The following is a 21,620-nucleotide window of genomic DNA, read 5'->3' as shown; positions in this document are numbered from 1 at the left end:
GCATTTGGTGTATAAAGATGCGTTTCCTGGGGTAAAGTTTCTATTCTCTGTAGGGACAGTTGGCTGGAGTTAACACTTGTATCACAAAGACCGTTCCGTGTCATCTGCTAGGAATTTCAGGATCGAAGCACACCGTCAACGAGTGTGCAACCTGCAGTGCTCGGGGCTTTACCTCTCGTGCTCGGTTTGCTCCCGTACCTGTTCTGAGCAGCCCAACGCCGAGAGCGCGCAGATCCCTTCTCCCGGCACCGCCGGTCCCTCGCCCTGCCCTGCCCGGCTCTGCAGGGACCGCAGCGATGCTCAGCGCAAACTTCAGCGCGGCCGTCCCGCGGGGCCGGTCCCTGCCAGGGCTGCCTGAGCTCTCGGCCCCGCGCCCCATACCCTGCCGGGGCTCCCGGCCCGCTGCCGGCCCTGCCCCCGCCGCGCTCGGGGCGCGGCGGCGCCCCTCGGGCCCCGCTGGGAGGGGCGGGGAGGGGCGGCGGCCGCTCCCGCCGAGGAGGAGCGCGGGCGGCGGGCGGGGGCAGCGCTGCCGCCGCCGGGACCGGCTGAGGGCCCGCGCCCCGCAGCGCTCGGGCCGCCCGCGGCCGTGGCCGGGGTGCGAGATGGCCGCCGGCGGGAGCCGCGCCGTCCTGGGGCTCTGGCTGCTGGCGGCGGGGCTGTGCGGTACGGCGGTGGCGGCGGGCAGGTCCCCCAGCTGCCACGAAGTGCGGACGGCGTTCCAGCTGCGGCAGATCGGGCCCCTCAAGCTGGTCCCCGACGTGCCCACGGCCGGTCAGTACCGGGGTACCCGCGGGAGGGTTGCGGGGCGGGGGCCGGGCTCGCCTCAGCCGCGCTCGCCTCAGCCGGGGTCCCGCCGTGCCGCTGCTGCCCCAGCTCCCTCCGGCCGGGGAGCGCCCCGGGCACGCCGCTGGCTGAAAGAACTCAGCGTTTCCCGGGAAGGAAGAGCAGCAGGACTGCTGCTCCTGCACGGTGCAGGTGGTGCTTCACGCCGGTGCCCACCGCCAGCAGCGGGGCTCCATCCAGCGATCGCAGCGCTGCCATCCCTGAGCTGAGTGCCGGGCAGAGCGCTCCCCGCGCAAGCCTCCCTTGGCAGGAGGCAGGCAGTGCCGGGCAGATTTTGGCAGGCTTGTTTTGCCGGCCAGGTATGGAGTCATCAGACGAGGGGTGAATTCACTGTAAGTTCTCCACGTTATCATTCGGGAGCGCTGTCATAGGGAAAGGCAGAGGTGACACCTTGGAGGGATACAGCCAGCAGAACTTGGCTTTTGCTTAGTTAAGCAGTAAGTCTGTAGCACTTGGGAAAGTTGATGAGCAGCGTGTTGTTCCGTTTTGCCTTTTCAGAGTTCGGCAACAGTGCCTGGCAGCACTGAAAGGGGAAAGTAACGCATAGATAATAAGAATAGACTTTTTTATTGCATATTCTATAACGAACCTGGTAAGGGGATGAAGCACTTCGTAATTAAACTCTTGTGAATGTATCATATATCTAGATAATGAAGTCACATTCCTCACTTTTACATGTTTTCCAGTCTAAATACTTCAGTGAATCTGTTTAAAGGCAGTGTTTGCAGGCATTGAAATCAAAAACAGAATATCAATCTCCTAACACAATTTCCAGCTACGTCATGCCCCTGCAATTGCCTAGAGGTGTGTCGTGGGTACAAGTTTCAATTTGGGTTGTTGTGTTATTATTTTTACTTTTTTTTTGAGAGCACTTCTTTTCAAACCCTGTGGAGTTTGATGGAAAGACTCCTTGTCTTAGATGAGTTTTGGATATGTTTTCTGGCACGGGTTTCTGTCTTGGGGATTAAATTTGATAGGCCATTGGGCTGATCTCTTGTGGCTGTAATCGATTGCAGAGTGCTGGTGATCTTCACTTTGCATGAGGTAGTTGAGATGACACTGGGGTGTAGAGTTACCTGTGGAGGAGGAATCATTTGTCATTTTCTGGCAAGAAGAGATTTGCAGGAATGGCATTTCGAAGCCTGGTTTTACTGTTCTGTGCTGATAGAGGCATCAGATGGTGGTTGTTCTGGAGAGGCAAAACAAGGCTTTTCATCCATTGTGATGGATGCTTAACCCTCTCTCCTGAGATCTTGCTGGAAGAAGTTTCTCCAACTTAAATTGAGGGATTTACATTGTCTATAAAACTCTAGTGCTGTAGAGGAAACTTTCTCAAAAAGTTGTGTGCTTTCAGAAGGAAGGTGTAGGTCCTGTGATGCTGAAGAGAATCACAGAATCATGGAATGGTTTGGGTCGGGAGGGACTTTAAATCTCATGTAGTTCCAACCCTACTGCTGTGGACAGGCTTCATTGTTTTCTTGTGTCCTATCCAACTTCCCTGTTGAACAACAAGCTCCCAGAAAAGAAATGGCAAGAGACAAGGTGAGGGAGAGTAATAATGCTTTTAAATTTTAGCTCATAAAGATTTCCTTTGAAGAGGTTTGGAGCAGAGCTGAGAACAAGTGGTGCATATTGATCTTCCCTGTTGCTTGAGTATCACTCTGCTGCACCAAAGCTGGTGTGCTTTGATGATCCCTGCTGGGCACTAATGCCTCCTGTCTTGTGCCCTCTTTTAATTAAACACTGAAGTGTTTTCCAGCATCTTCCTGGGCAGCTGTTAGCAGTGAGTATATCTTAATACACACACATTTCTCCTGACATTGGGGCTCATTTTATGATGCATTTTAATGCCACACAAATGTTGAGGCACATCCCCTGGTGATGCTGGGTGTCAGGTGGGCAGCTGGGGAGCAGTGTGCTGGGCTGAATTGAGCCCTGAGTGCAGTGCCAGGAGCTTTTATTTCTGCTCACTTCTGCTCACATGGGCCAGACCTGCCCTGCCCTGGGTGCTCCTCAGTCACCTGCATGTTGATTTGGGCTTTTCTCTAAAGAAATGAAACTTTTGCAGTCCTGGTGTCTGTGTATTAGATACTTTTAGTCACCAAAGTGTTGAAAGCACTTGGCTAATCTCAAGCCAGTATTTATAGGCTAATACAGCAAATCTGGCAGAGGTTAAAGTCTTAATTATTATTGGGATCTTTTCCTTCAGGAAAACCAGCAGCTCAGTCAGAGAGAGAGGCCCAACCCAGTGCCTAGGGAGGGATGGACAGACAGACAGGTGTAAATTTTTTTGTCTGCTCTTGTGGGTGGTGCCCATTTCACCTGGAATCAAATGAAATGCTTGGGAGAATCAGCAGCCTGGCCTCTCCTGTGGCATTAGCTGTGCTGGAGCTGTCAGCTGGTGGATCTGGGATATACCCTCATAGGGATTGGTGGGCTGGGAGCTGCTGCCCTGTGCTCACCTGGCCTGCAGCCAGGTTCCTGGGAGTGCTGAGTGCTGGCAGCATGGCCTGAAGTGAGGTGGGGAGTTTGGGCAGGAGCTGCCAGCCTCCTGGGTAAAATGTAGGGGCAAGGGAAGGAAGAAGACTCCTAAGGAAAGGAAAAAAAAGGGCTTTTACCCGTAAGGTGTGATGTGAATCTGCCTGAAAATCTTTACCTGAATGAGCTCTTAGACATGAGCAGGAGTTTTCTTCTAAATTTCTCTTCTACAGCTTCTCCTAAAAGACTTGAGATATTTTTATCCTCTGAAGTCTAGTCCATGGATGAGTGCAGGGCTAAGGACATGTTTGGGTATGAAATGGGTAAGACATCCAAGCTGCAGGCATTTTCCAACAGCAGATCTGCTTGGTCTGTCTGTGAGACTCCCTTCTCCTCTGGTGGAATCTGTGCTTCTCCCTGGTACCTTACTTTTTTTGGTACAAGTGGAATGTTTCAAGGGTATTTTGCTGCCAATAGCAAAAACTACCCAAAGAATCACAAGAGGACTTTTATTGTATTTGCAGGGAACCCCATGGCAGGAAGGAATGATAAATCTGACTCCGTGTTCTCAGAAGGCTAATTCATTAATTTAAGATACTATAGGTGTCTTAAAAAGGTAAAGTCAGGTAAAGGTACTCCTGCCTTGGCTGTGATCCACAGGAAGGGCTTTTTGTGCCTTCCCCAGACTGAGCAATGAGGTAATGTGTCCCTGATTACATACTTTGATTGCCACAGACTGAGCTGGGATGTTTCTGTGGGAGCTCCTTGGTTGACATTTTGATGAGAGAGGATTCTAAGCAGCCTCCAGGGGTGCAGGGCTGTGTTAATCCTGCCAGGGCACTAAGCCTGTGGTTCCAGGCAGTCTGGATGGCTCCAACCTGACGCGTGCTGCCCCGTCTGGAATGGCTCCCGGGCGGGGGCTGCAGTGTGGCCGTGCCCTGCCAGCCCTGGCTTGTGTTACAGCCCCCAGTGCCCTGGCACGGGCTGGGGAGGAGTTCTGGACACTACCAGGTTTTTCTGGGACATGGTGCCTGCCTGTCACTGCTCTCCAGGCTTTCAGGAGACAACTGGATGAACCCAAGCGGAGTCTGTGATGTGACGTGACCACAGTCATCGGGCAGTGAATGGTAGCAGAACTGGAATAAAAGTCTGTGGCATTCACATTTTCTCCTGGGAAGCTGAGAAGCCTCAGAGAAAAAGGAAAACAATTCTGATCTCATTTGCTTCTCCTGTGTTGTGCTCATGTGGAATGTGTTTGGAGATTGTTTACCCACAGGTGATTGTCCCATTGCATTCTGCTGGGAGTTGTTTTCACTCTTTGGCCAGTCAGGGCCAAGCTGTTTGGAAAGAGTCAGGAGTTTTCATTATTATCTTTTTAGCCTTCTATAAGTATATTTTCTGTATTCTTTAGCATAGTACAGTATAGCATTCTTTAGTACAATATAGTATTATAAAATAATGAATTAGCCTTCTGAGAACATGGAGTCAGATTCATCGTGGTTCCCTGCAAACACAGTAAAAGTCCTCTTGTGATTCCTTGGGTAATCATGTAACCAACCACAAGAACATCCTGCATTCACATACGCTCAGTTCTCCTTCTGGCTGGTTGACCAGTGTCTGAGCATGCAAAAACTCCAATCTGTAAACATATGGTAAGTAAGAGAGAAGAGCTGGGCTGGTTTCTAGTAAGCATGGAAAATATGTCATTTGTGAAAGAATTATAGGAACTGTTTGCCTTATCATCTTGTAGAAAATTACCAAAGGGATGATTAGCTTTATCTTGTTGTACTGCTGGTTTATAAAGAGAGCAGAAGATGCCCAGGCTATGCTCTGGAACTTGCTTCTGAAAGGCAGGTTTTATTCCAGTAAAAGCTGCTTTATTCTGTGTCATCCTGCACCTTAAATCAGCAGGAGTGTTCACTACTGTGTCTATATTGAATATCCCATTGTAGAGCTGGACATGCGTTAACAATTTATAGATTAAAACTGTTTCACTTTCTGAATAATGACAGACAAGTCCTAGATTCCCAGCAGAAGCCCCTTGCTCTGTGTGGTGCCTGCATTAGACTGGATCTCTTCCCACCTCAGTGGCACAGCTCCCATGTGTGTTGAGAAAGGAGCCTGAGCTGGATCCCTATTTTGTACATGTCCAAGAATATCTATTAAATTGCCCATTTTCTTATGAAGTGGGTCATGCCATGCTTTATTCTCCTGTTTTTCTTTTATTCCTGCTCAGCTGTTCTGCCTCCCTAATGAGGGCAGCGAGGTTCCCGAGGTGAAGGTGTAGTGCAGGAAGGCATTTTGCTCACAGTAACATTCTGTCAGTGTCTGCTCTGTGTCAGGGGAGATGTGGACTTGCTTTATTGGCTCTGGGAAGCTTTTACCCCATCAGAATAAGAGACTAAAATCCTCTTGGATATTCTGTCCACCTGCACATGTGGTTTGTGGGACTGCCTTCAGCAGGGTGGGTGAAGGGTCCATCTGGGAGGAAACATTGCTGGATGAGCACAGTTCTGTTTATGCAGAGAAACTTTATAGGATGGTTACAATTGTGAAAAAAGGCACAAAAATTAGTCCTGTTTCCATGGGGTTCCTGTTTCTTTTTGGCAAACCTGGTTGTTACCCAAGTTTGAAATGTCCTTGGCATTACCTTGCAGCTTGTTGAGTGGAAGCTGTTTTTCCTGTTACACTTGAGATTCGCTTATTTATGAACACACAGAGTCTTCTTGGTGATTTATATCACAGAGGGAGTGGGCTAGTCCAATGTGAGGGTGATTCTGTGCCCATCTTTATTGCTTTCTGAGAACAGTTGTGCCTCAGTTTCCCTGTCTACAGGCTATATAATGATATATTGCTGTGAGTAACTTTATTGCTGAATACCCACCATGAAGGGGTGATAGATTGCAGCTAGAAAAATTATCACTGAGCTACACCTTCACTTCTTCAGGCTGACTTTCACTTAATTCTTTCCTTAGGTGAGGAAAAAGGTTAGAAGTTATATTGGTTTCTGAACTAGAAGCTGAACCTGAAAGTCTGAAAGCTTTCCTTCCTTCACTTCTCTCTCCCAGCCAGGGGCTGTGGTCTGTGCCTGCTGAAATAGCTGTTCTGAGTAGAAGGAAAGCTTTGCTTTTGCAGCCTGCAGCTCCTCTGGAGAAAGGATCCTTCCTTCATTAATCTTTTCAGGCTTTTATAGCCCTCTTCAGGCTCAGGCTGTCACCAGAAGTGTTAACCTGAAGCTGGTCATGCCTGTGGGTACAGGCAAGGTCTCACCAGCAGTAACATCTTTTCCCCCCTTCTTTTCCCATGTCTTAAATTTCTGTTTGACACAGGACCAGCTGCCCACTCTGTAATGCCCTCTTGGGAGTAATCTATAGGCAGAAAAAATGTGTTTAAACTTCCTTAATGCCTCATAAAGATGGAATTGCTGTTCCACTGCCAGATGGAAACCTGTAGTTTTCATATCCACGAGCCCCAGGATCATTGTCCTTGGTGGCTTGCATGAGCATTTGGTCCAGGTGAGAAGAAAAATGACTTAGTTACTCAGATCAGCCTTTCCTGTAAATGCCTTGGGAAGGGATCCAAGAGGCAGCAGAGAACCTACTCTCCCCCAGCACACAATCTTCTTGTCAGACTGAGTCAAGTATTGCTACAATTCACATGGACTATTCATTCTCTGAGAAATCTCTGCTGAAAAGAGTGTGTAATTATTTTTATTTTTAATGGTCTGCTCAAGATCTGGTGATTCTGGAGCTGAACTGGACCTTGGGATGGGAAAAAAGCTTAGTAGGAAATGACTCATGCTAAAATACTGGTGGCTCCCAAAAGCTGCCTCTGGAATACCTTATGTGCCACTGAAGTTTTGCTCCCAAATTGTTATGAGCAAAAATAATAGAAAAATAATGTTTCCACACCCCCATGCCAGTGTGGCAGGTCTGAGCAGACAGCTCTGAACCAAAGGGCAGTGCTGATGAAAAGGCACTAATGTGGTGAGGGGAAATAAAGTTGGTATGATAATTGCTATATAAATCAATAAAATAAATACATCAACATAAAGAAGAGCTTTCATAAGGATTAATAATGAAAAATGTCATAGCCTGAGGATCTGTAAAAAGCAAGGATATGTGTAAAATGCACCCTGGGTGGTGAAGTGGTTTTGCTTTTAAATGGTATAAAACCAGTTCCAAATACTGTAAAGTCTTTGTAATTGAATCTTTGTCCCATGAAAGCATTAAATGACACGATAAAGTGACATATGTTTAATAATAGTTCAGATGCATACTCATCACATACCAGTTTAGAGCATAGCTTTTGCTTCTAAGGGAAAATAAAAATTTTGATGGATCAGAGTCAATTCTCAGACAGCAGCGAGGCCTGTGACAAAATTTATATGGAGTGTATCAATCTATTGATTAGGTATCAGCATTTAAACTGATAGCTTCATCCTCATACCCATGAAGATATATTTAAAGGTGTTTGCTTTGTTGACATACAAGGAACTTCTGAGCAGCACAAGTGGGTGAAAGAAAGCAACTAGCTAATATTTAATGATTTATCCTAAAGATAGAATAAGATAGGGAGGCAAGCCTGTTTAAATCTTCCACCAAGCAGTGAGATTTAGTGTTTTGAGGCAGTATATTATTTGATGGCAACACACAAAATATTTCTGTTTGGATGCACAAAAGTAACCAGAGCTTCAAGCTGGGAGCTTTAAGCTGTGCACAGGATTTTATACCTTTTAAAAGCAAAACCACTTCACCACCCAGGGTGCATTTTACACATATCCTTGCTTTTTACAGATCCTCAACTCAGATGAGTTCCATGGGTTCCTTGCCTGTCCTGGGCCCTCCTGGGGCTCTGTGCCATTGTAGAGCACCAAGCAGCTCAGCAGAGTCACACAAATGATTTATGATGGAGCAATCACAACCTTACCTTTTCTTACTGAGGCACGCTGTGCATGCGCTTGCAGGAGAAGAAATCTATCTATTTTAGTCTTTTCAGTACATCAGTTTTAAAGGAGGGTTATTAATTACCTTCTTAGTGTATTCATACATGCATGAATAATGAGTAAATTTTCAATTTGTGAAATTTCACAGCACAAGCTGGAAGAATAGAGAAAGAAATTAAGACAATGGAGGAATTTTGAGTATCACAGATGATACCATTACATTTATTTTGTGGACTCAGAAGTCTCAGGAGAGTGTCATTGATACATATCCTCAGGTTTTGGCTTGCATTCTGATGGCTAAAATACAGAAATAAAGAACAAGTGTAGCCAGGTAATTGCATAGGAATTTCAGACCTGCAGAGGATAAAATTATTCCCCTAGAAGTTGTCTTTCCACTCTTTTCTTTTGAAATGTAATTTTCAGCCTACTTCATGTGATTCTGTGCCATATTCTGCCTTTCTCTGCTCTGAGTGTCTATTAATACTGATGGCCAGCATATATATGTACTTAAATTATATATATATTTTTTTGGTCTTCTGATGCCTCTGCTTGCTTCCTGGGGTCATGGTCTGTGCTCTGCAGAGTTCTCCCATCCCATGGTGGATGTGCCAGGGCTCTGGAGCCCATCCCTGTGACAAAGAGCTGTCACCTCCTGCAGAAACAAATGAGAGACAAATTTCAGAGAGCTGCAGTGGCCAACCTGACAATATCAGATAGGTCATGGTAGCTTTGTTTGGCTGCTAGTTAAATTGGATAGTTGGGCACATCCCTAGATGTTAATGGTTAAATGTATTCATTGTCCCAACAAGGCCCCTATTCATAAGGGGAGCATTCTGTGCTCGTTATGCATGCATAATTCCCATTAATGCTCCTAGGGGTTAAGGGTGTGGAGTGAGGGGGGAAATGAAGCTGATGTTTACACATCCATGTTTGCACTCAGAGGAGAGGTTTTGTAACACAGGAGAAACTGATTGTGTGTCCCCAGATCCCTTAACTTGAAGGAAAACTTGAAATCTTTGCTTAAGTGAGAATGGGGGAGAAAGTGACACTTGCATGAGCACCTCCTCCCTTGCACACCATACTTTGTCAATGATCAGAAATATCACACCACTGCCATTATTGTAGAAGCTTTTAAAAGTACCAAAGTGCTCGGAAATTCAGGGTATCAAAACAATGAATCTTTAATTTTTGGCAAAAAAAAATATTTTCAAACTTTTGACTCAACATTAATCAGGGTGATGAGATTTTCTGATTTATTATACAAAATGGGTGTTTCCATAGAAGACTTTCAGATTAGGATTCCTCACTCTTAGGTGCACATCAAAGTCGTGTAAAAGCCATAAAGAAGCTCAGCCCTGCCTAAGAAAGCCTTTCAAGTTCCAGCAAGTGCTTGAACTACTGAAGGTTTTGAAGTGCTCTAATCTCTGACATGGGTGACGTGCTAGGCTAGCACTTTTTTGTTTTGTCACAAATCATCCATGCACGTAGTGCAAAGGGACCCTGACAAAGTCATTTCACTTTTGAAAAGGGCTGCTTTTTTTTCCCCCTACCATTATGTCTCCCATTCACATCTACATGTTTGCTTCCACTTTGTTCAGGTCTAAGTAGCAGGGCATTTGCATAGTCTTCCCTTTGTTCTCGGTAAATATGGAGTAAAATGAGCAAGATCCGTGCTGTGAAATTAAAGCTCTACTCTTGAGAGATCTTAAGGGCCAAATCCTCACAAAAGGTACAGCAGTGTAGTGCCAAAGGAGCTGGTGTCCAGGAACAGCTTGCTCTGGGTGTTTGTGCTAGGAAATGGGAATAAAGGGACACTAATCTGTTGAAAACTGGATGTAATTAGAAAAATACACTGCTGAGAGCTGCTGAAAGATTATAATAACAGAAAATAGTACTGAAAGAGAGCTGAAGTGATCATCTGGTCCATTCCCTCTGCTTGTGGCCAGAATAAACTGTTTAAATCAGTGAGTGAAGATCACAGCCTTTTTTTGTCTGTTTGATCCAGTGCTTAATTACCCTACAGCAGAGGTTTTTTCCTAATGCAAAACCTAGCTCTTCCTTGCTAAAATACAGCATTATCCTATTCTTAGGGCCTTCCTCTTTGCAGTAACACTCACATGACAACTGCTCTGGTTTGTTCTGCTCTGAAATGATGCTCTGTGCTTTTGCACTGGTCCCTGAGCAATAAGCTTGTTGGTGTAAATGAATCTAAACTAAATTTGGGTCCTGTACACCTGGAATGAATGAAGTGAATTCCAGATGTGGTGACTCATTAAGGATTGTAACTTGGTATTTGAGCCCTAAGAATAGGTTTCTTCCTCCTTTATAGGTTTGAGTATTGTGAAGAAGGAGCAAACAGAGTGTGGGGATATAAAATTCCGTGATCAGGAAGGAAAAATAACAAATTCACAGATTTGCCATGTAGTGGAAGATGGAAGCATGGAGAAAAATCAAGTGATCAAACTTAAAACAGCAGTCAAGTTGCAGGACTGCTAGTGGGAAACTGCATTGTTGTGGAAAGGCAGCATGGAAGAGCAACCTGAAGCCATGTGGAGCATTTGCTCCTAACTTAAATAAAATATTCACCCTAGCTTTTGCTGGTGGTAGGTAGTTCACTGCACTGCAGGTGTGTAGATGAGGTGGCAGTTAGGCTACTGAAATCAGAAGGGATTGATCAAAATTTTAAATCTTGCAAATAGACATGGCATTTCCAGAGCAAGTCTGAATATATCTAAATTTTTCAGGTTGAGGGGAGCTCTGTTTATCAATGTTTCCCTGTTTTGGGGTGTTAATTCTTGAGCAGTGTTTTGTTGTTACTGGTGTGGGGAAGTTGTTCTTCATGGCTGAGAAAGGCACAAAGCTGAGGGTTGTGACCGTGTTCACAGGGGTCTCAGGATGAGGGAAGAGATGAGGATCTGACTCCATGTTTCAGAAGGCTTGATTTATTATTTTATGATATATATTATATTAAAACTATTCTAAAAGAATAGAAGAAAGGATTTCATCACAAGGCTGGTTAAGAATAGAAAAAGAAGGAATGATAAAAAAGGTTTGTGGCTCGGACAGAGAGTCCGAGCCAGCTGACTGTGATTGGCCATTAATTAGAAACAACCACATGAGACCAATCACAGATGCACCTGTTGCATTCCACAGCAGCAGATAACCATTGTTTACATTTTGTTCCTGAGGCCTCCCAGCATCTCGGGAGGAAAAATCCTAAGGAAAGGATTTTTCATAAAAGATGTCTGTGACAGAGGGTAAAGTTTGCATCCCAGGTGGATTTGGTCTTGCTCCAAAGGGAGGGATTAGATCCCTCTATTCCAGTCCTGTGTAGCCATCCCTGGCATGCTGCCCAAATTCAGATCATTCTCTGCTGCTCCAGCTCAGAGCTTGTGTTTGTCCTCCCCAAAGCATGTCTGTCTGTCTGTCTGCAGAATGCTGCATGGCTGGGCTTTACATAGCTTGTCCTGGAGTCTCTCAGAGGGTGAAATCATGGAATGGTTTGGGTTGGAAGGGATCCTAAAGTTCATCTTGTTCCAACCCAGGGACACTTTCCACAAGACCAGGTTGCTCAGAGCCCTGTCCAGCCTGGCTTTGGACGCTTCCAAGGATGGAACATCCATAACTTCTCTGGGAACCCTGTGCCAGGGCCTCACCACCCTCACAGCAGAGAATTTGTCATATCAAATCTGTGACTATTCCGAGTTTGAATCTGCTGTCCTTGTCCTGTCACTCCATGCTCTTGGCAATAATTCCATTTGTTTTGGTGGGTTCCTCTCAGTTACTGTAAGGCTGTAATTAGATCAGCCTGAACCCTTCCCTTCTTCAGGGACAACTGCAGCTCACTCAGGCTGTCATTGTAGGAGAGGTGCTCCATCCCTCTGATCCAATCTCAAACCTTAATGTCCTGTGCTCCTGCTCCATTGTCCTTCCATAAGGAAACACAAAAACGTGGGAACTGGAAGGCTGGGGTGAAGTTTTTAGAAGCAGGGGCTTGTTAGGTGATATTTGGGGAGCAGCACCCAGGTGTTGCAGACATCTTTTAATGAAAAAGCCTTTCCTTAAGATTTTTTCCTCCCGAGAAGCTGCGAGGCCTCAGGAACAAAATGTAAACAATGGTTATCTGCTGCTGTGGAATGCAACAGGTGCATCTGTGATTGGTCTCATGTGGTTGTTTCTAATTAATGGCCAATCACAGTCAGCTGGCTTGGACAGAGAGTCTGGGACATCTGCCTTTGATACCATTCTTTCCTTTCTATTCTTAGCTTAGCCAGCCTTTTGATGAAACCTTTTTCTTCTATTCTTGTAGTATAGTTTTAATGTAATAGATATCATAAAATAATAAATCAAACCTTCTGAACCATGGAGTCAGATCCTCATCTCTTCCCTCATCCTCAGACCCCTGTGAACACCGTCACACCCAGGGGTTTACATGGTTGCCCTGTGATGGTGGTGAAAATATTCCCTCCCTGCAGCTCACAACAAGATCCAGCTTTGAGAAGTGCAGTGCTCCTTCTCTTTTTACATGGGTGGTTAAAAGGGGTGGTGTAATGAGTGTGAAGGCAAGGGAACAAAGTATATGTAGAAAAACCACTGGCTTCCCAAAGCAGACTAGGGCTTTAAAAAAAGGAATTGAAAGCACAGCTCTCAGAGAAAGGCTTTCAAATTTCTGCTCAGAGAAGACTTGGCTTTAATCTACTAATCTGAGTTTTGAAGTTTGGGAAAAAATATATCTCTTACCATTTGGAGCAGCCCAAAGTTGTATTTGGCTAAAGCACTGCAATTTCAGTTTCAAGCTGTAATAATCAAATTTACTCTTTCTAATCTGGTTTGCCTTAGATATGTCAGGAAATCTAAACATTTGCATTCCCCAAGAAGCAGCTGTGGTTTGGCTGTACCTGCTCGGGATCTAAAGCTGACTGGGAGCTTCCCCCTTGTTGTAACAGACCTGCTGTGCCTTCCGTGATAGAAACAAACCCCAGCTGGGATGAAAAGTGTCAGTGTCATTTGTTGGCAGGGCTCTTGGCTTCCATTTGGAAAGTTTGTTCTAAGTCACTATCCCAGGTGCCAAAACATGAGCTGAGCAGCAAGGGCTGTGCCAGCCTGGCTGCTGTGTCTCTGTGGCTGCCATCCCCTGCCTGCCCCTGGCTTTTCCAAAGGGGGATTGAGCAGAGCCAGCACTGCCTGTCCCCTGTCCTGCTGTGCCGCCAGGGCTGTGCTGGCCACCCCAGAGCTCCATGAATGCTGGTGGTTCTGGGTGGAACAGCACAAGGGAGAAGGGAAGGATAATCAGTTCAATGTGCTGTGGAGGTGCCTTGTTGGAGTGATGTCAGGGAGAAACATGATTTCTTAATGTATAGAACAGGTGCACAGGGTCCAAATCAAAAGCAGGTCTCAGGAAAGCACTGAACAGGCACATAGCAGAGGGCACTCTCCACTAAGAATTGCTTACTGCTCTAAGCAAACTAATGGGAGAGATTTTCTTTTTTTCCATGTCTGAAACAAAGTGTGGAGCCTGAGGTCAAATGTGCATTTTAGTATTCCTCTTTTCCATGTCTGAAACAAAGTGTGGAGCTGAAGGTCAAACGTGCATTTTAGTGTTGCCACATGGAGGAGCCCTGTTGGGAGTTTGGCTGGCTAAAGACTGGAAAAGTACAAAGCCGTGGCTAATTCCAACTCCTGCACCTGCAAAGATAGTGTGTCCTTGGGCCTGGCTGTAGCATGTTAACAAATAGTGAAAGAGACATGAGAAAAGAGAGATGTAACCCCTAAGGAATGAGGAAGAGTTCATGGCATAGTTTATCCAATAGATTGCTTGGCTTACAGAATATTCATAAGCTTATTATTTGCTGTATGAGTGTTTGATACTTGCTTCAATAAACTGGACCTGTTGGACCTGTGATGAACCACCTGGTGTCCTGGTCCCCGTCCTACGACAGAGCCCATCAGGGGTTTCTACACTTGGTTGTTTGTGGCCTCAGCTGAAAGGCTTTCAGAACATCTTCCTGGCTCCCCTCAGCCTTTGGGAAGCAGCACCTGTTTCAGAGTTGTTATCCTGGCTCAAGGAGTCCCAGAAAGATCAGGTTTTCCTGCTGAACACGCTGCTGGGGTCCTGGAGAGGCTGGTGTGAAATGTGTCCTGTGCAGTGAGCTTGGCTGCTTTCCTGCTTAGGGGTGTGACTGGTACCCAGAAATCAGGGCATGGCCCTTTCAGGTGAGATTTCACTGTGGACTGACTGTGATTCTCCAATTCTTCATTCCTTATCTGCTCCTACCACAATCAGAACGTCCTCCAAGAACCAGGCAGACAGAACAAAGCAGTGCCAAAATAAATGAGAAAGGGCAGAGGAGCAGTCCCATCCTAAGCACTGCCAGGTGGTTAAAGGGTAATGCTGGTGTGGTAATAATTTCATGGGGGTTAGATGAACTTTGCTCATGGACCCTCACTGCTTTGGACCCATGAATGCTGTCACCAGCTCCCTGATGTGCTTGGGGCTTTGACTGCTTGACCTTCCACTGGTTTTCATTGAATGCATGCAGCTCAAAATCACAAGCACTTGTCTGAAATGAAATGCAAGTTACTCTAAGGTAATTAAAGCATTTCTAAATCACAACTCTTTGTAGGTACATTTTTCTCTAAATTTTAATTTTGATTTTTTCTTACTAAGGGTAGTTTTCTTGGGTTTCCTGGATGTGATCTCTTTTTCAGGGTCTGTTCAAGAGTTTGACCCAAAGCTCTGTGGGTACAGAATTCTGTTAGTCTCAAACTGCTTGAATCCCCACATGAAGCCCAGCACAGAGCTGTCTGACTGTGTTTTGTTGTATTTTGTACGATTTGATGCCACTGGGTGTCTCCATTGACATCAGGGGGTGCTGAGGCAGGCTCTCTGATATTTTTACCTTTCTTTTTTCGTGCACACGTGGTCTGGGGTGGGAGAAGTGATCTGAGCATAAATGTAGGCTCAGCCTAGACCATCAGAACAGGCTCCTGGTGTGTTGTGTGTGACCTGTGGGGCTGCCAGCTGGTTCCTCTGCATGGTTGTGCTCAGTGAGGTTCCTCTGCAGTGACTGTCACTTGTGCTGGGCTCTTCCCTGTCTCTCCTGCTCTGGGATGGCCCCCATTGTTCGTGGGTCTAGTTTGTGACAAATTCCAGCAGTGACAGCGGTGGCATTGTCTGCAGGAGGAACCACAGGGAGGGAAGGAGGTGCAGAGACTTGGTGATGCTGGGGCCTTGCTGAAGTTATGGTTCAGTTCTTCCTTTTGTGTAAATAGAACCAAGAGAGCAAGATGCTTTTCTTAAAATTCTTGGGTATTTCATCTGTGTTTTTATAGTTTTCCTCTTTCTTCTCCCTAAAAATAAATAATGAAAGTGAGAATGGGATCCTAAAGAAATATGTTCAAATGGTGGTAAAAACTGATCTAAGTCAGCCATTTCTCATTGTGAAGTAATATACAAAAATGAAGTTACAGGCTTACAGGAAAAGCTCATTGAAAGCATTAGGATTTAGGTTGTAAAATTAATACTTAGGCAAGACTAGTATGAGTTTTTAAGGAAGAGAAAATAGTTGTCTGAGCACTTGGCTTCATGTATGGCTTTCAAGAGATGGCAAAACCAGAACTACTCAAATTTTGGGAGTAAAGGAAGTATTGAGGAGTTGCTATTCCTCTCCTTTTAAATACTGTTCTTGCAATTTCCCTTTCTGAGGCTCAGATGTGCAATAGTCCCTTGTCTCCTTTAGATTTATTTTTGCTTTTGGTTCTTCTTCCAGTCTGACCTTCTTACAGGTTTTTATGTTGACAGATAAAATGAAGAATAGGAAATACATTTTATTGTGACCGTGTCAATATCTTTGAAATCTTCTGTGCTTTGCCACCTTATATGGATCTTACCACAGCAGGTAAAGCATATTAGGAAGTAATTCCTATTAAAAAGTTGATAAAACAGTTGCTAACATTTGAATTAGGGTTTGAAGTTGAGATGAATGAGGTGATTCACATCTCTCATAAATAATTTTATGTCCTCCCTGTAGGACTAGATAGGCAGCCTGTGTGATTTGCATTCAGAAGATGTTTTTTCCCTAAATGTACAGAGCTGGAAACCTGCTTCTTTCATTTAAACACAATTCAGTTTTGTTGTAAGGTGTGTTCCACTAGAGGCTTCCCAGCTCTTGTGGTTTCAGTGTCTCATTTTTCAGGTAAGGCAGGGTTCTGTGGCAGTGAAATGCTGTCCTCTGGAGAGCAGAAATGCAGCTGGTGGGTCATTGTTGTCCTTGCATGACATGGAGTAGGAAGATTTACCAGACTCCTCTATAAAATGTTTTGTATGCATTTATGAATTTTTTTTTGGTGGTGGTGGTGGAGAAAATGTATGGGATTTACTGCTTGGGATGTGATGAGACATAATGAAAGATGAGTCGTAATAGACTCTAAATTAATGAAAGCTCTTGTAATTTTTCTCTCACCTCTGCATTCAGTTCCATGTGTTGCCCTGGGAGAATGGAGGAAGGAGTTGGCATTGCAGTAAATGTAGAAACCTGCTTGCTGAAATCCACTGGTCTCCACCAACCTGAGTTGTTTTATAATGTACTTTTTGTACATCAGTTTTCATGCTTCTATGTCAACTCTAGGAGAAAAAGGGATGGATCCTTGAGAGAGTAAATCTTTTGAATTTGCATGTAGTGTGTAGTTAGCAAGCTCTTTAGCAGTCAGTATCCTGCTGCCTGCCTCCCAGAGAGATCCACATTCAGAGAATATCTCACTCAGCACTGGGCTCATGAGAAGTTATTAAATGTAGTCAGCATTAAAGAATTTATCACCCACCTAAAGAAGTGCCAGGCATGGAGGAGTGGCCAAGGGCAGTCCCTGGCATGGCAGGCAGTGCTTGCCTGTTGCTCCTGCATGCTCAGCTGCTCAAATAAGAGTTTGCATTGAAATTCTATGAGTTTTGTGCCTTCCTACTGAAATTTTGCTGGTTCTGAGGTTAGGGCTGGTGTGGGGAAGACCAGAGAGAGGGGGCAGTGAACTGTGGAATTAATCACACTTTGTTCCTTCAGGACTCTGATTACTATAGATATATCTTCCAACACCCTTCTGACAACCAGGCTGTTGTGGGAAACTGTAAAATCTCCAATTGTAGGTGTTTTGTAGATGTGTTACAGGACGTTTTATTCCTGTGTGTGAGTTCCATCCCCTGTTCCTCCTGCCAGAGGTCTGGTATGAGGCACAAGGCAAGGAGCAGTGACCACAGCTGCCTGCTCAGCTCTTTGCCTTCAGCCTGCTGGGTACAGCCAGACTCTCTAAGGAACGGCCTGGAAAACTGAGCAGGAGGGACACGAGGAGGTCTCTCCTTGTCAGCTGCTCCTCCCTGCAGAAAAACTGTGGCCCATGGGCTGGAAAAGTGTCCAGCTGCTCCAGGTGTCCCACAGGTGTGCAAAGGATTGGAGAAGGCAGGGAGAAGGGAGCTGAGGGGCCAGGGAGGATCGATAGATTGTGACAGTGTTCACAGGGGTCTGAGGATGAGGGAAGAGACGAGGATCTGACTCCGTGTTTCAGAAGGCTGATTTATTATTTTATGATATATATTATATTAAAACTGTACTAAAAGAATAGAAGAAAGGATTTCATCAGAAGGCTAGCTAAGAATAGAAAAAGAAAGAATGAATAACAAAGGTTTGTGGATCGGGGGTCTGTGTCCGAGCCAGCTGACTGTGATTGGCCATTAATTAGAAACAACCACATGAGACCAATCCCAGATGCACAGTTGCATTCCACAGCAGCAGATAATCAATGTTTACATTTTGTTCCTGTGGCTTCTCAGCTTCTCAGGAGGAAAAATCCTAAGGAAAGGATTTTTCAGAAAATATCATGGCTACAGATAAACGGGAATCTTGTCTGAGGAGAGTGAGGAGAGGGACTTGAAGAAGTGAAGGGAGTGCCTGGTTTGTGCCTGTGTAGGTTTCAGTGAGTGCAGGGCCATTCAGTTTAAGGAACTTAGATGCTTTTATTGCTCACTGGGTCCAGGCACAAGGCAGGTTCTGTGGGGCACAAGCCAGGGTGAAAATCCTGCCAGGCAGTGACCCATAGGGTAAGGCAGAAGGTGCTTTAGAAATGCCACCAAAAATCAGAGTACAAGAGCAGTGAGAACCAGGTAAACAGCAGAGGGAAAAGGAAAAAAACAAAATGCACCTAGCACCAGGCCTAACAGTATTTCAGTGTGCAGATGCTGCTCTAAGAGCTGTGTGTTTGGAAGAGTTCCTGCTCTGGGAGCTGCTCAGGGCTGGTGCCTGATGGTCTCCAGCTGTCCTGCAGGCTGTGGCACTTGCTGATGCTGCAGCTCTCTGGAGTCTGACATCCAGTGCTTCTTGCTGTCCCACTCCAGGTTCCCACCACCCTTAGATGTGCAGGGTTAATCCCAGTGCCATCAAGTTCTTCCTTTTTGTGGTTTTATACATTTTTTTCACATCTACTCAAGAACTCTTGAGCAAATGGATGCTGTTTGACTTGACAAAGTTGGAAGCAGCTACACTTGCTGGTAGTTATGTTGTAGGTTATCTAAGCTGTGCTTGATGAAACTTAGGTGTTTGCCTTTGAGCCTTGATTGTTTCAGCTGGAGTGGCACATCTGGTCATAGCCTTAGTCATGTTTCAGTGTATTTCAAAGGAACACTGAGAATGCAAAGCCTACTGATCAAATTAAATAGTATCTCTGTTAATGTACATTATGAAAGGAGGGATGGGGAAAAGGAAATTTTCATAACTTGTTTTCCAAACTGCACTTGTAAGCTTTCCTGCTGGATGTGTGCATGTTGCCAAGTTGCATGTAGGTGGATGGGACAAATTTGGGCTCTGCTTTGGTATTTCATGAGCTTTTTGCTTTCAAGGGACATTTGAATGTGCTGTTTGTCTGTGTGATCTTTATATTAAAGCTGATAGTAGGATTATTTTAACAAAACAGAGGAAAGACTTAGATTGGAAGGTTCTTTCTGCCTAGTCAGAAAATGTGTGTGGGAGGGCCTGGCTTCAGTGTACCTGAGGCGGGAAGAAAAGACACCTCAGTTTTGACTTAGACTCTGCTCCCTGGAGCTGACCTGGCTTTTACTGCTAGCCCAGAGAGCAGGTTTATTGAGTTAGCTGCTATTTTATGTCCCAGAGCACAGATGCCTTGGCTTGTTGATTTTTGTGCTAATTCCTGGCACTGCTTCAAGCATTGTAACTACCATATCTGACACACTGACAGATAAGACAGCAGCTGTTTGGCTCTGCACATGTAGAGTTGATGAGTTGAAGATCCTTTGCTTGTCTTTGTGTCACCATGATACTTTCTGAAAAATCCATTTTGCCCAGGATTTTCTCCTGGGAAGCTGAGAAGCCTCAGAGAGGAATGAAAACTATAATTATCTGATTGCTGCTCTGTATTTGCTGCTTTGGAATGTGGCTTGGACATTGTTTACCAACCGGTGAATGTTTGATTGGTTCCTTGTGAATTGTTTTTAATTAATGATCAATCACAGCCAGCTGTGTCAGACTCTCTGAGTCAATTAGGAGTTTTTATTATTCATTCTAGTTAAGCCTCCTGGTATATCCTTTCTCTTTCTTTAATATAGTTTTAGTATAATAGAGTGTAATAGAGTATAGTATAATAGAGTGTCATAGAGTATAATGTAATATAATGTAATATAATGTAATATAATGTAATATAATGTAATATAATGTAATATAATGTAATATAATGTAATATAATATATCAGCTCCTGAAAACATGGAGTCAAATTCTCACCTCATCCTGGGGCCCTCACAAATGCCACATCTTTGTATTTGCAAACATTTTATGGCATGTGGTGGACCTGAGCTGTGGTGTAAGGCTGTGTGTGTAAGGTGAGCCTGGCCACTGGGTGAATTTCTTGGCAGCAGCCTTGCAGGTGAAGGTGGAGATGGTTTTAGCACTGCTGGGGCACAGGAGCTGCATGGAAAAACAACCTCACAAACTTGGGGCAGCCCACAGTGGCTGGATTCCCTTTTCTTGATGTGGCTGTGCTGGTGTGGGCTCTGCTCATGCCCCAAGTCATTGCAGGGAGAGCCCTTGTTGGAAATTGCTCCTTTTTCTTTTGACTTGGCCTCCTCCCCAACTTAGTTTGTGTTTAATTGCTGAATTTTCCCCAAGCTGAGGCAGCAGCTATAGCAGACACATGAGTCTCAAGGAGGATGAAGTGTTGGCTCCTGTTCAGCTGGGCCAGACACAATGCAACATACTTCTGGCACCTTTCTCTGTGGTACTGAGGCATAATCAGTCTTGGAGCCTTTGAAGATATTTGTACAACATTAAAATTTTGGGCTTTGGACTAAAGCTTTGTTTGGAAACACTGTTGAAATGTTTGTCAAGATACAAAGGCAAAAGCTGTCAGAAGAAAGATTGCACTGAGCTCGCCCTCTGACCGTGCTTGCTCAGGATTCCTCTCTGCCGTGGAAATTAGAGGCTCAGCTTGTTTGAAAAAAATAAATCAGCCTGTCTTTGAAAAAGTTGGTGCAGATAGATCAGTTAGTGTGTGTTAAATTTGGCTTTCTGGTTTCAGAGTATGGCTTTTACAGTGTGTGCAGCATTTTAAGGACACAACTGTTAAACTACATGGTCAGCTAGCAAAATGAATATATATTCAGCTTTTGGAAGAAGTTAATTTTGTTTGCTAAACAGGCCTCTCTGCTTTTTGGAAATAATACTGATTCAGCTAGTTTTAATGGCCAGAGTCTTAGATTTTATTTGTACCAAAGCTCAAAATGAAGTCCCAAACTTTTTCATTCAAACCAAAAAGTTCTCCAAGCAACACCCAAAATACTGCACAGCTGATTGTGATAGAGCTGGCCAGATGGATGTCAGGTAGGATACATAGTTTTCTGTGCATTCAGCACCTAAGTAATTTATAATTGTGACAGGGAAGTGTCTGAAGGTGATGCCTTTGGCATGTATTAATTGCTTTGGGGTTGCACACTAGTTTTCATCAGGGATCACTGATGCATTCCAAAATACACATGCTTTACACTCAGGTACTTTTTTCCCTACACTTCTGAATGAGACTGTTTTTCAAAGTGGAGCAAGACACTTTATCCTGTTTTTTATAATAACAGTAAGGGTTTAAAGTCTGTAGTTTTTCTCACTTCAAAAAATAAGCCAGGCCATAACTTTAACCAGTACTCAAGGGAAAAAGACTTGAATGGAAAAGTAATGTACATAATCAGCAGAGTAATCCTTACATCTGATCTGAAGCAGAAAATTAATTTGTTTTAGGAAAGCTATAATAAACCCTTTGAATTGAAGCCCAGGCATGTAGAGTTGAAAGTGTTCTGCTCTGTCAGTAAGTTAA

At 44.7% G+C, this 21,620-nt stretch overlaps 1 protein-coding gene across 2 annotated transcripts in view; it reads left to right on the top strand.

The window, feature by feature from the left end:
• Nucleotides 1-281: 281 nt before the first annotated feature.
• LOC102065418 (glypican-5) overlaps nucleotides 282-21,620 on the top strand; it is a 366,403-nt gene continuing 345,064 nt past the window's right edge. For both annotated transcript variants that reach the window (XM_074546780.1, XM_074546779.1), the window contains exon 1: nucleotides 282-771. In XM_074546780.1, coding sequence (XP_074402881.1) covers nucleotides 297-771 — 475 coding nt within the window. In that variant the 5' untranslated portion in view covers nucleotides 282-296. The remainder of the gene's footprint in view (nucleotides 772-21,620) is intronic.

This window comes from Zonotrichia albicollis, chromosome 9 (genome assembly GCF_047830755.1).
Source record: "Zonotrichia albicollis isolate bZonAlb1 chromosome 9, bZonAlb1.hap1, whole genome shotgun sequence".
NCBI classification, from domain to species: Eukaryota; Metazoa; Chordata; class Aves; order Passeriformes; family Passerellidae; genus Zonotrichia; species Zonotrichia albicollis.
This window is presented reverse-complemented; position numbering and strand designations above follow the sequence as displayed.